General features: G+C 57.0%; 3 protein-coding genes across 3 annotated transcripts; all 3 read right to left on the bottom strand.

Annotated features, from left to right (window-relative positions):
- Positions 1–4,133: 4,133 nt before the first annotated feature.
- Positions 4,134–5,666, bottom strand: LMJF_34_3190 (conserved hypothetical protein; the record flags this gene model as incomplete). Its single annotated transcript, XM_001686371.1, has 1 exon — positions 4,134–5,666. The coding sequence occupies one exon, from the start codon at positions 5,664–5,666 to the stop codon at positions 4,134–4,136; it is 1,533 nt and encodes a 510-aa protein (XP_001686423.1).
- A 2,682-nt stretch (positions 5,667–8,348) lies between these two features.
- On the bottom strand, positions 8,349–9,563 carry LMJF_34_3180 (conserved hypothetical protein; the record flags this gene model as incomplete). Its single annotated transcript, XM_001686370.1, has 1 exon — positions 8,349–9,563. The coding sequence occupies one exon, from the start codon at positions 9,561–9,563 to the stop codon at positions 8,349–8,351; it is 1,215 nt and encodes a 404-aa protein (XP_001686422.1).
- A 1,725-nt stretch (positions 9,564–11,288) lies between these two features.
- LMJF_34_3170 (conserved hypothetical protein) lies at positions 11,289–12,995 on the bottom strand (the record flags this gene model as incomplete). Its single annotated transcript, XM_001686369.1, has 1 exon — positions 11,289–12,995. One exon carries the CDS (start codon positions 12,993–12,995, stop codon positions 11,289–11,291), a length of 1,707 nt encoding a protein of 568 aa, XP_001686421.1.
- Positions 12,996–14,454: the final 1,459 nt, after the last annotated feature.

The following is a 14,454-nucleotide window of genomic DNA, read 5'->3' as shown; positions in this document are numbered from 1 at the left end:
GCCTCACAGCCGCGCCCATCCACGACTACACCGCCGGCATCAGCAGCGATACATCGCACTGACTTCCCTACGTTGCGGGTGCTGGATCTTGCCACTACCGGAGGTGCTTCGGCATTAGCAGAGACAGGAGGGGGTGGGGGGCTGCTTCGCTCCTCCCCACACAGACATAATGTGTGTGTGTGTGTTTTCGCGGGGTGGAAGTGTGTGTGTGTGTGTGGGGGGGGTGCACTGGACCCCGAGATGCCGCGCACGGTGAGGTGTCGGCCCTCTCCTCACCACTGTTATCGGAGGATAGACAGACAGAGAGAGGGAGACAGAAAAAGAGAGCTCTTTCCGCGATACGCCATCCGTTGGCAAAACGAAAGAAAAGCTGAGCAGGCACTGCACACGATTAAGCACCCGATAGATCACAACAACGTACGCAAGGGCTAGAAAAAAATCGCAAAGAATACAGCACCACGAAGAGCACGGTGTGACCATACGCCAGAAAAAGAGCCACACATCGGAGATGCACCCACAGAAAAACGCACCACATACAACAACGAGTATTACCTCGTAGAGTGACGTGCAAGTTCAACAAGAACCCCCCCCCTCCACACACACACACACACACACACATACATACACAAAAAAAAGGAGATAGAGATAGGAGCGAAAAGACGGAGTCCATTGATGAGGGGAGAGAAGGCGCGAGAGAGGCTGAAGGAAGACTCAGAGAGACAGGAGGAAGCGGTCGCGTGAAACAAAGCAAGGGAGCAGGTCACCCGGTTCGTCCGCCCTTTCTGTCTCCTGCCGCTCCTGGCGAAGGAGCGGCAGGTGTAGCATTAGTATGGGCGTAGACGCCGATGGAAAAGAGTGGTGGTGGGTTGCCGTGAGGGGAGGGGGAGGGCAAGAAAATGCAGCAGTGTAGTGCAGACGAGCGTGGCAGCGGCGACAAAAAGACACGATTGACAGCTCGCAGCTTCCGGGGTGGGGGTGGAGGGTGAAGGGCTGGCCTCTTTCTTATGCGTGTCCGTACACATGCGTTTGCTCGTGTGGAGGAGGGGGAGGGTTGGCAGCCCGTCACGTGTCACGGCATCAGGAACAAAACGAACAGTGACAACGAAGGAAAACGGTGCGTGTGATGTCCGCTGCTGATTCGTGGGTGATGATTCAACGACTTAGTGCTGAACGTGTGCTTGTGTGTCTGTCTGCAGACCTCAAATAAACGACGCGCTTGTTTCGCGGATGTTCTCAAACGGTTTGTCTCTCCGTGTCAATATTCCTGCATGCTTTCATGGATAAAGAGTGTGCTGGTTCGTACATACATATATGTGTGTGTGTGTGTGTTCGGGTTTGGAGGACTTCCTGCGTGTTTGCGGAGTGTGTGCGTGTCTGCATGTATGTGCGTGTTTCACATACACTTCTCTTACCCTTCCTCGCTTGCTCCTCGCGTTCCATTTTCTTCACTCAGCGCCTTTGAGGGGGGGGGGAACAACAACAACAAAAAAAAAACATCAGACAAACACTCGTTTACACACAAACACCAACGCATTATCCTCCCTTTCGCGAGTGTATTTCCATACGTGTAGCAGTACACGAGCGAAACAACAACAACGGACGCGTCTATTTTATGGCAGTGTTACTTACTAATAGTCAGAGGGAAAACAGAAGGGGGAGAAAGGAGGAGGACAAATGGGGGGGGGAAGGGCAAAAAGGAGGCACACGAGGAAGCACGCAAAGAGGAAACGGGTGGTGGTACTGCCGCCACCACCACACGCATAAGAAGGAAGCGGAACGAGTAAGTCACACGAACCAAACGTCACCACCATCACAGGCACACAAAAACACACAACGGGGGAAAAACATCGACGATGTGGACAGGAAACTATACGAACAGATGCGAAGAAAAGAGAAATGAGGGCGTGAGAGACAGCGTGCGCACGTTAACAAGCAGGAGCACGTCAAGACGCGAGAACAACAACAAAGTAAAGGAAAGGACCACGAGAGAAGGACGAGAAAAACAGAGGTAGGAATATGCGCTGCTGTCGCTGATGTCAAACACATTAATTGTCTTCGGGGGTCTCATGCTGGTGCTCTACTTCACTCCTCCTCCCTATTGTCTCTACGCGTCCGCCCACTTATTTCCTATTTTACTGACCGCACCACTCACACTCATACCTTCACTGGCTCGCTCACAGACTCTCGCGCAGCAGGACGTGCATCCCCTCGACCGGCGGTCACCTTTGACCGCACTCGCACTTCCTCTGTTAGCGCCGTAGGGTTTCCACGCCGACACGAACAAAAGGGAGCCCCGTAGGAACGGCTGTCGAGCCTCCGATGTAAAATGAAAACACCACGAACGACGGCAAGCAAGCACGCATCCGAGTAGACGATATTTTTGGGTCCGACCGCTCCTTGCACCCCGCACAAAGCCCCCAACTCTACGCGCACCCAGGCACCGCTCACCCCCGGCCCCTGTCGCACGACGCCCACATCCTCGTCGTCGAGGGCGGGCCGGCTGCAGTCGCACCGGGCCGCGTCCAGGGCCCTGCTCCACGGCAGTGGCGGTGGTGTCCGTGCTGCGGGTAACACGGTAGGGGGAGGAAAGAGGTGGGCGGCCGGCGCACATGCCGGGTGAGCTCGAGCAGCAAGGCGGTTCAGGCCGCGGCATTCCACAATGTGATGCGGCGCCTCTCCACATGGGAGTCTGGAGGACCCGACGGCGCAGTTCGGGGTGCCTCCGTCACGCCTGCCTGCACCTACCTGTCCCTCATCAGCTCACAGTGGCCGGGAGCAGCAGATGCCGCTAATCACGCAGGCCTGCACTTTGAGGTGGATCAGTGTGGCGGATCCCCTCTTGCCTTTGGTGTCGGTGACTCCTGCTCTGCTGAGATCCCGCTACTTTGCTAGGGCGTCATCCAACATGCCAGCTGCGCCCGACAGCGCCTGCGCGCAGTGCTCGCGTTTTCGCGCTCTCGCGCCGTCTTCCAGGGACACCCCCTTGTCTTTGGAGGAGGGCTCGCTGCCTGCATCTGCCACTTCCGTCATTATAGCCAGATACGAATACGGAAGCCACAAATAGAAACCGGCAACAGCTAAGCGAGCTCGAGGGGTGGGTGTGGGTGTGGGTGTGAGGACGTACGATCCATGCGAGAGAACGTGCTGGTTGAGCCGAGTGGCTCTTTCCTTTGCTCTGGTTCACGCGGTCGTTTTCATCGCACACGAATAAGCGAGCAGCAGCGAGTTTATGGAAGGTATTAATGGTAATGCCCACCGCCTCCTTGCTCTTGCTCTTGCCACTCTCGCTCTTCTCTGTGACGTACTCACCATGACCTTCGCTTGCTTCGGCTCTTGTCTCCTGCGCATCCATTCCGCACACGAAGCGGCAGCGAGTAGAAAACCAAAAATAGAAACGCGACCAGGAAAACGAAAAGGCAGCAGCTCAAGCGCCTGGCTGAGGTTTGTGAAAGCAGCATGGTTGGGGACATCAACCGTCCGAGAACAGGCACATGCGTGCACACGAGAAAAAAGAGAGAAGGCACGCGATGTAAGGGGGTGAGCGACAGTCCAGAAGGGACGCTCCACAATGTGTCCGTGTATGCATGTACGGCACCTCCTCCTCTTTCGTTTCCTGGTCATGATTCCGACTTCGCCCGCTCACGTTGATGCTGGCAGCAAAGGGGGGGGGCAGCTTAGCGCTACAAGAAGTAGTGTGGAGAAACAGAGAGAAGACGAAGATCAAAGGAAACGAGAACACAAGACCCAGCAGAGATGAGCCCAGGGAAAATATAGAAACCAGCGACGCACAGTAGGCAGGCAGGGTGGCGTTGATGCACGTGTGTCGGTGGAAGGACAAGAAGAAGAAGCAAAGGGAGATTAGGAACGAAGGTGAAAGGAAGTGCAAAAACAAAACCAAACAACAAAAAACGAACACACCAACCAGAGCAGCAAAACAACGAAGAGGTGACGGGTGGGCCTTAGGGCAGAGCGGAGACACACACGCGGGCAGACGTAAAGGTACAACGAAAAGCGCAAGGGAGAACGAGTAGCAGAGTGTCTTGCACGGCCGCGCACAGCGTTCTGCGGGCGGCCGTGCAAGGTCTGACGCCGGTTTCGTCATCTTCGCTTCAACTGCTTGTCTCATGCTCCTCTCACTTTCGCTTCACGTACCGCCCCACCGCCGCACTGGCAGCGGCGAGAGTGAGTAGGGACAGTATCACCGCAGGGCTGACCAGTCGCAAGGAGGACGGGGCGGCTGCAGCCTTCCGCTTGCCGTTGGTGGACGTGTGCTGTGCCGCGGCCGCCGCCTCGGCGTCTGCGGTTGCTTTGGCTGACCGCGACATCTGGTCTAGGCAGTCGCGAAGGGTTTGCTGCATAGGTGTGAAGGAAACGCCGAGCTGCTCCTTGGCGCGGCGGTTGTCAAGGCGCTTGCGAACGCCGAGACTGCGCCACAGGAAGCGAAGATTCACGCTGTTCCACAGCACTACCGTTGCAATACCAAGCGTCACAAACGTCCACGCCGTGTGCGTTGGGGGTGTTAACTGAGGGCACAGCTGCTTCATCATGCGGCACAGCTCTGGCAAGCTGACACACTCGTTCGAGATGATGATGCGCTGGTCCCGCGCCTCCGCCACCTCCAGCGCACGCACGTGCGCGTCCGCGACGTCGCGCACGTCGACAAAGTTCCAGCTAAGGTTCGGACAGAACGGGAAGTACTTGGAAGAGTTCGCGAGCCCTTCGATGGTGACCATCGCCTCACTTGTCTCGTCTGTCAGACTTGGACCGATGGAGATAGAGGGGAGCAATACCACCAACTCCACGCCCATCATCTGCCGCAACCGCCAGGCCTCCCGCTCGAAGACGAGCTTCGCAAAAGGCAGCGGATCATCCTCGGGGGTGGCTACGCTGTTCCAGTTGCTCTCATCAAACAGCCCCGACGGAGGGTCGCACTCCGTGATATGCACAATCGATGACGCGGCGCCGGTGAGTACGACTCGCTTCACTGTCGACTTGCCAGAGAGGCGAATGCCATCAAAGAGAGCTCGGATCGCCTTGGTGTAGAGCACCACCAGGTCCTTCGCCTGCGGGGATGCGCTGGAACACCCGCAGTGAATTATGTAACGGCAACCGCGGATGGCATCGCGCAGCGAGTTGGAGTTTGTGACGTCTGCCTGCAGGATGGTGAGACGCTGGGCTACATCGCGGCTCGCGCCGTAGAGGTCTATCTGCTTCTGCTGTCGCGCTGCATCCGGAACCGTCATGCGTACGCTGTACCCTGCATCGAGCAGCTTGGCCACAACGTGACTCGCCAAGTATCCACTCTCGCCGATCACGAGAACGTGGATCTTCATCTTCGCTGCGCGAGCCTTCTCTTTTTCGTTTTCTGTGGAGATTTGATTCAGGATGCTACTGGGTGGGATGGGGCGTGGCCCCTGCCCCAGCGGGCTTGTCGCCGTCACCTCTTCATCGGAGACTTCCGCATTGCCAGCATTCAGGTCAAGAGCGCTGCCGGAGAAAACCTTTTGGAACGTGTGCGCCCCGGGCTGCGGGCGGACCGGCTCGCCAGATTCAGTGAAGAAGTCTGCGCCAGGGCCCAGCAAGTGCGGGTGCTCTACTAAGTTGGAGCGCAGAACTGTGTCCATGTCCTCGAGGGACATGCAGCTACCTGAGAACACGCGGAACATTTTCGTTGCGTTTTTTTTCTGCTGCTTCGCCTGCCGACGAACAAATGCGCCACTATTTTTGCGTTGCTTTAATGTGGCAGCGCCTCTGGCTATCTTTTCAGGTTACGTAGCCGTCGGGGCGCCGACTCGCTTAAGCTGCACGTGTGAAAAGCACGTGACAACACACCTCGGCGCAGATGCGGAGAGGTGAGTAGACGGGAGGGAGGAAGAGAGGAAGGTGTGAGTGTGTGTGTGTGACGTTAGAGGGCAAGGGTGCAGACAGCGAGAAGCAGCAGAAACGGGAGAGGAAGATTCGGGGTGACAGCAATGCACAACGAAATGGTTGGAAAGAAAGCAAGACAATGATACAAACAACAGAAGTGGTACGCGGAATCCCGACTGGAGTGATCGAAGGGAAGGAAATGGTGGTCGTGGTGATACGAAGAGACACCACAAACGAAGGAGGGAGATACCGATAGCGAAGACAAAAAAAAGAGCGACAAAACCGATTACAACAACAGCGTAATGATGAGACACACCCACACACAAATATATAGAACGAGACGGTGTTACAAACAACTCCAAGACAGCAAGACAGATCACCAGAGTGTAGACGACCAAGTCGCGAAAGAAGTACAATGAGCAGAGATGGGGGTGTACGTGTGAGTATGAGTCTGGTGTTGTATCGTATTTATATTACTTCCGCCTTTTTTTTATGATGGCTCGCGTTCCTTGCTGCTTTGCGGTCGCCTACGCGTCGTTTTTTCTCTGTTTTCTTTGTGTTTTTTTTGTATAGAGAGGACGAAGAAAGTTGCCGCCCAACCCCCGAAAGGCCCAGCGACTGTGCGTTGACACCCTCGGAAGACCTCTTGGTGGTTGTCCGGCCGTTCCGCTACTTCTTGTTTGGCTTCACGTACCAAAGGCAAAGGAAAGAAAGACACACCAAAGGATGGTAGCACACAGGGAAGGTCCTTGCCACGTGCTACGCCGACGCCTACTCGCCAATTCGCACACACACACACACACACACACACTCACACTCACTCGAAGAGAGTAAGATGAAAAATAATACTCGAAATGTCAACAACAAATACTAATAAAGACGCCCACACACAGACCAACGCACGCGCTTCTGGGGTACGTCTCCTTAGGCACAGAAAGAGAGAGGGGGGAGAGGAAAGGGGGGGGGAAAGGCAGACGCCAGGGATACAGTGAAGGGAGAGAGAGGTGCGTGTGTGCACACGACGGACCGACACTGTCACGACGTGTCGAGAGGCTTTGACTAAGAGAAAAAGGGAAACGGAAAGGAGGACGGGATCGCGCGTGTGGTTTGACACGGAAAGAGAGCTGCGCACCGGGATGGGTGGGTGGGGAGGAGAGGGCGGAGGGGAAGGTGGAACGACGCTGTCCGATCGAACGCGCCTCAGAAACCTAGCAGCAACCTTTCAATCACACCACAATGTTCTCTGCGCCGTTAGAGCAGACGAGCAGTTTTATGGTATATGATGGTTGCCGGGTGAAGCAAAAACGTCGAAAAGGGAGGAAAGGGGGGAAAGATGACAGTCACACTGCATGAGCCTCAACACCACCGCACGCGCATACCGCGCATTGCACGAGGTCCTTGCACGTAGGCCAACTCCCACAGGCACGAGTGAGAGACCGACACAAACATTTTGAGCACTGGGGCTTTCTCCTCCACCTTAGTTCACGGTTGAGCTTCGGCACGCCCACCTTTCTCACGCGTCATCCACGACAGACAATTTGCTGAGACCGTGAGCAGTATCACACGTGTCTTTCGAGTAGATCCTTTGCCGACCCTCGTGACGGCATCACCTTTCCAGCTTTCTTTTGCTTGTTTTGGAAGCAGCGCAGATAGGCACGTGACTGTTCATGTACGCTAATGCACATTCTTCTTCTCTGCTCCGCAGCAAGATATATATACAGATAAGAGAACGCATGACATTCTTGTAGAGAGCGATACAGGGAAAGAGAGACACGTCTACCGGTGAGTGGTACAACCGGAACTCAGAACAGGTTAGGCGCACCGCCTTGCAGGAAAAACACGCCGTCATTTGTGCCACTCAAAGGACACAGCACACGAACAAGCGCAAACATACACACTGGCGCCTCGTCCTGGCACGCACCTCACTTCGTTTCGACCCTGGCTCGCTGACTAGGCATTGACTTGTTCGATTGTTCTCCTTCCAACGCGTCCATTCTCTGCCGCGAAAAACGTGCGTTCAAGTCAACGCTACGCCCCCGGGGCTGCCATAGGGAGGAGGAGGGGGGCACGTCGCGTGGTGCGAAGCTGCCGTACAGACGCGCCTTGCAGCAATGCGCCGACCCGGTCATCGGAGAGCATGGCCTTTGCCTCAAACCCTACCCACCAGCGCCTCGCAGGTCGCCTCACAGCCGCGCCCATCCACGACTACACCGCCGGCATCAGCAGCGATACATCGCACTGACTTCCCTACGTTGTGGGTGCTGGATCTTGCCACTACCGGAGGTGCTTCGGCATTAGCAGAGACAGGAGGGGGTGGGGGGCTGCTTCGCTCCTCCCCACACAGACATAATGTGTGTGTGTGTGTGTGTGTTTTCGCGGGGTGGAGGTGTGTGTGTGTGTGTGTGGGGGGGTGCACTGCACCCCGAGATGACACGCACGGTGAGGTGTGTCTCCCTTCGTCACCAGGGTGTTCTGATACTCTAATGATCAAAAAACACAACCTGCGAATCTTCCTGTGGGGGCTGATTAGAGTGCGCTCGTCGAATATCCGCGCGCGTCAGGTGCTGCGGAGGAGGAGCATTTTCGGCGTCGTCGCGCAAGGATTGCAAGAGCTCAGCGGCGCAGGTCGACTTAGGGCAACCGCCGCGCGACAAGCGGCGGCCATCGCCACCTTCACGGAATACCCGGCGGTTGCCGGAGCGCGATGTCCGGCCGCCACGGGTTGCCTCTTCTCGTCCTCGCTTCAAAGACCACCGTTTAGACGCCGGGGTGTTGCCTAGGACATCGTCGCGATCCTCTGCACCGTCATCCAGCCCAGCTCGCTGACTTGCGCTGGCCATCGGCTCCTCTGCAGAAGATATGCGGGTGCCGCTCAAGTCATCCTCCGTGACAATAAGAAGAAGAGCCTCCTTCTCGCGCCGCTCCACCAGGGCCTCACCCACTTCGTTGCCGCCGTCCTCCAAGTATAGCAAAGCCTCGTTCAACTTGTCATCCATCGTTTCCGATAAGGTGGTAAGACTATACACCGTAGAACCGCAGTTCCGGCGGTGCAGAGGAGATGCACGCAACGGTGGTGGCGCCGTCGGCCGTGGCGCTGCCTCAGAGCCGTAACTGTCCTTTTGCTGCGGTTGTGAGGGAAACCGGGCAAGGGAGACAGCCGCGACAACGCTGCCGCCCTCCCGCGCGGCAGACAGCGACGGCGCACTGGCGGTTTGAACAGGTGCGTTCCGTGTTTGCCCCCACTCCGCAGGTATGCTCGAGGGCGGGCTTGCCGTCCACAGAGTGAGCTGCTGCTGCTGCGGTTGTTGTTGCTGAGATCTCGTCGTCGGCTTCGCCGCGTCCATTTCGCGCTCCTCCGATGCGGCACTCGAACTGTAGCCGAATTCACTGCAGTGGGGCGAAGCTGTCATCAGAACTTCCTCCTCATGAGTGCATCTCTCGCTCTCAACCAATGGAGCTACTCGTATCGCAGTCCCCCTCATGCCCTTGCTGTCGGAGCTGTCATAACGTAGTCGGTTCAGCTCGCTGATGCTTGCTGTGTCTGCAGCGGCCTTCGCAAGGCGGTAAGCGCTTCTCTCGTGCATGTAAAGAGTCAGCTGCTCGGCTTCCTGTAGCATCTTAGACTTTAGGAATTTCGGCACGGCAGACCACTCGTAAAGGCCCGCGAACCATAGCGCTGTAGGCACCGCCGTCATCCTCGGCTGCGCGTCAACGTTGCTGACGGCAACCCCTGTAGCGCTTGTGGACTTGGACAGAGAGGAGGTGATCCACACAAAGGATGCATGCTGGGCCAGTTCATCGACATGCCCAACACGGACGTGCACGGCCAACAGGCGTACTTGCGCCTGGGTGCCGAACTCGAGAACATCGCCGTGTTGCAGCCATGTGTAGCTTCCACGCTCTGTGAGGGTAGTGCTTCCCTGTTCGCCAGCTGCTCCACTTCGCACTACGCGAATGGGGCGACCCTTACCGCAGAGTCGCACACGCACCCCGGCAAAGGGCAACGCAGCGGCGTCGACAGGGACGACGCCATCGTACGGGATCGAGGAAAGCCCCTCAATGCACCACGTTGTCACCTCCAGCAGTGCACGCGACCAGGCGCGGTCGTTTTGCAGCGCCGAGGAGAGAAAGGGCGTTTGACGGCCGAGATGTACAACAGGCGATACAAGAGGTCGCGGCGGAGCACCAGCGCACCCGCCGCTCTCTGTGGAGTTGGCCGTCGCTACAGGGATGCACGGCAGTTCCAGAAAAGTCACGTCCTTGGCGGCGGTAGCGGTGCACGACGCCAGTGAAGAAGAGCCGCAACGAACGAGGAAGAGCCTCGTCACTTGGTGTGCTGACGCCATCATCTAGCCGCAAGAGAAAAATAGGTGCACCGAAATCAGCGGAATACAGCAGCGAGAGACGAGAAACGGTAATACACGCACGGGTCTAGCTATTAGTGAAGGTGATCGAAGTGGTCAACACACTGCAAGCACGGAAGAGTGATGAATGGAAAAGAGGAAGGCAGCACACCCACACAGACACACAGTAAACGCAACACACGTTGAGCAGGACACAAGACGGTGACAACGTCCATGCAGTAAAAAAGAAAGGAGGGGATGGGGAAGAGTGGCACTTGGGTGCGATACCACCCACTTCAGATAAGACACGTGGCGCTGTCTGCAAGTGAGGTGCTAAAACGTATACACACCAGCACCCAAAGCGGAACGCCGCACTCTAAATCTGCTCTGCACCTTGGGCACCAGTACGCAGCCTTCAAATGCAGACCGTGGGCAACCCCCGTGAGTCGGTGTCGCCGTTGAGAAAAAACGTGGGAGCAGAGAAGTGGACTTTGCCAATGTGAAAAAAAAAAAAGAATGAACGGAGATGTGCCGCTGATGCACTTTTGCCCAGGCACATGTGTGTGCGTGGGAGCGAGTGTTTGCGGATATTTGGTGCATTAGTGCAACACCAAAGGCAGCAGGGGGCAAGGGAAGGGAGATTAGATAACATAAATCACAGAGTCGAAGGAAAACGCAGCAGAGATAACCAGGATGCGAGCTAGAGGGCGCATGAACATTTTGTGCGCCTTCAAGTACAGCTTTCAGGTCTGCGATCTCCGTGCCGATGGCAACGACCCCGAGAGCGCCTCTGATTCAACCGCAGGAAGTAATGCGTGGGTACCGTTCAAACAAGCTCCAAGAGAGATCTTCCAGCTGTTCTCAGCTGCTCTCTTCAGATGATTTTGCGTGTCTTTCACAGCTGCAGACATGAGCGCTGACAAAGGCAGGATAATGACACCAGGCCGTGGCACAGGAACGGACGAAAACAAGAGGGAAACACGCCAGAAGCCCTCAATGTCGCGCCACAACGCCATGGCTCTGTGTCCTTGCTGGGACACAGATTCATTCGAATCCACTGCTGCTCAAAATACCCTTTCAGGTGTTGAGCAATACGTCAATGCTCTTTGTCCAGGCCTGAGCCGCTATCACAAACGGTGCCGCCGTGGCTGCCAGCGCAGATGCGCCGCTATGACGTAGATTGGCTGAGACGCTCATCAACACGAGGTTCGACTCAGGACTCACCCCGACACCGCCCCCAGCCATGTCTTTGCCGAGCAACGCACCCTCCAGCAGCATCTCGTATAGCCGCATCCGTTGGGTAGGAGACGAAGGCAGGTGGTTGAGGAGCGTCACGTACAAGTACAGTCGCTCTGTTTCTCGATCAAGCGTGACAAGCACATTCAAATCGTCGGCTACGGGGACGACGCAGGTGTCGTTCTCAGGTTCAAGCTCCAGCGGCGTGGCGGACTCGAAGGCCTGCGTCAGATACTCCATGGCCGTTTCCGCCAACTCGTCAATGTTGGCACTGCAGCCATGCTGGCGCTGCTGCAGCGGAATTCGCGCGTGGCGAGATGCAGCTGGCGCGAATGGGTGGCTGGCTTCGCCACGCGGGCAAATGTCGACACCGCGACGCACCGCGTCCGTCCACGAACGTTTTTCGCTTCGCAACTCGGCGAGCGAGAGTCGGGCCGCCTGTAGTGCTTCATCCTTGTCGTGAAGCTCGTACTTTAGGCCCCGAATCTCGCCCTCCATCGAGTGCACCAGTTCCCGCAGCTTCGCCTCCTGCGCGGTGGATTCCTCGTGAAACCGGCGTCGCTCCTCTCGCAGCAGGTCCAGCTCCTTGACGAGCTCCTCCTCCTTGACGCGCCACCGATTTGCCGCAGCTCTCTCTGCGTCCTTGACGCTTTCTTGCGCCACTGCAACGGCCGCCTTCAGTCGTTTCAGCTCCTCCTCGTGCCTGCCATCCGTGCAAGCCTCAGCCGCCTGCCGGGCCACCGCTTGGAGTTGCTCACGCAGCCGTACGTTGTCGAGAGAAAGAGCCGCCACTCTCTCTTCCAGCTCGCGGTAGTACACGTGGACGCCGTCGCCATCTGCGCTTGAGGCGGATGATGTCCTCCCTGGAATAACTTGCGGTGTACTGGCCGTGGTGCCAGTAGTGCCTGCAAGTTCTGGCGGAGAGGAGTAAGCCATGCCGGCTACCACGTCCCTCCTCGTGCACGAAACGGCATCGTGCGCCTCTCGCTTGGCACCACCTGCCAACTGGTTCGGTGATAGGCACCTCAGCAGCGGTGGTAAAGCGTGAGGACTGCTGATTAGCTGCGAAGCCCCGACAGCCCCTCTCGTCGCCGGCGCGGACAGCCGTGGCGATGCTTCAGCAAAAAAAGAACCGTTTCCTCGAGGGGAAGTGCGAGTGCCTGGGTCCTGTGCACCACGAGGGGGAGCAGTGAAAGAGCTGGCACAGCCCGGTCCACCGTGTGCGCTGTGGAAAGGCGATGATCCGTCTGCCGAGATGCATTGTGCCAGTGCTGCGGAGGACGAATATACCTGCTGCAGCCGCAGAATGGCTCCATCGAAGAAGCCGGCTTCTTTTCCACTCATCGTGTCGTCGAGCGCCACGCTGTTGAAGGTGAGCAGCTGCTGCGCAGGATCGATTCCTGCGGCTCGCTGGAGATAGCGCTTCACCTTGCGCACAGTGAGAAGCTGGAGATCGCCCTGCATGACAAGCTTGTACTTGTAGCCATCGACGTCGGATAGAACGTAGACACAGGCGGTTGGCGCCGCTGCAGCCGTCGCCGACTCCATGGTGAAAACCAAAAAGAAACGCGAGCGGTAGAGGAAACGGAAACAAAGACTCGAAAGATGAGGTGGCCCCCGCCAGCATGACCGTCTAAGACACACACACACACACACACACACGCACGCGCGCAGAGGGAACTTCGGACGGACAAGAATAAAAAACACTGCCACCCACACAGGAGGACGGGGTAATGTACACTAGCATACAACCGACCGTACAGCACTCACTTTGTCGTCTTGTCTATGATGGCATCTATGAAGCGGTGCGGCAAAAAAAAAGAAGCGAAAAAGGAAACGGGCGCAGCAAACGTAGACGTCCGTGAAGACTCTTGCTTTCCTCTTTCTTGCTTGCTCGGACCCGCGAGTGACACGAAGCCAAAGCCCGAGATGGCCTCAGGCGCCTCTTGTGCACGCTACTGCGCGTGATGTGCTTGTGTCGGTAGAATAAACACGTGCGCGTGCTTGCTTGTGCTTAGTTGTGCCGCTGTGTGCTCACCCCGGTAGACGCGATGGAAGACAGAGAGAACGTGAGTGTGGACGATGGAGTAAAGTTTGCGTGCGTGCGAGCATTTGCATGTGACACCCTCGCGCACGTCTTTGCCCCAACTGTACTCGCCAGGAGCGTGACACAGTGCGCGTTGGTGGTTCACGAGGGCCGTGAGTGCTGGTGTGCAGCGCACGCCATGGTTAACGTCCAGTTTCCCTGTAGTCTCACAAGTTCACGTTGTCCGCGTTTCCTCTCAGTCCAGCGGAAACGGCGTCCTGGAGTGATTCCTCGCATCCGCATTGCTCTTCAGCGGTAAAGCGAGCAGGCCTCTACACTTTTTTTCCTTCACATTACGTGTCTCTTCTCTCTCGTTGTTGTCGGGCACAGAGAGTGTGCGGCCGCTTTCTCTCCCGTGTATTCGGCACCATCTTGGTACTACCCACTCTGTGGGTAGCAAGGACAAGCGACCATGCATCCAGTGCAGCCGACAGTTCCACATTACCGGTGTGCTAACGCAATCTCCTCATTAAGACAAGACCTAGACAACGTTTTTTTTTTCGCCTGTTTAACAGGAGTCGGTTTCTGTGCCCTCCAACACGACACCAGCACCACTCTCTTTATCGCCCGCCCCCGGGGCTGCCATAGGGAGGAGGGGGGGGGCACGTCGCGTGGTGCGAAGCAGCCGTACAGACGCGCCTTGCAGCAATGCGCCGACCCGGTCATCGGAGAGCATGGCCTTTGCCTCAAACCCTACCCACCAGCGCCTCGCAGGTCGCCTCACAGCCGCGCCCATCCACGACTACACCGCCGGCATCAGCAGCGATACATCGCACTGACTTCCCTACGTTGTGGGTGCTGGATCTTGCCACTACCGGAGGTGCTTCGGCATTAGCAGAGACAGGAGGGGGTGGGGGGCTGCTTCGCTCCTCCCCACACAGACATAATGTGTGTGTGTGTGGGGGGGGTGCACTGCACCCC

The sequence above is a fragment of the Leishmania major genome, chromosome 34, assembly GCF_000002725.2.
Source record: "Leishmania major strain Friedlin complete genome, chromosome 34".
Classification (NCBI taxonomy): Eukaryota; Euglenozoa; class Kinetoplastea; order Trypanosomatida; family Trypanosomatidae; genus Leishmania; species Leishmania major.
This window is presented reverse-complemented; position numbering and strand designations above follow the sequence as displayed.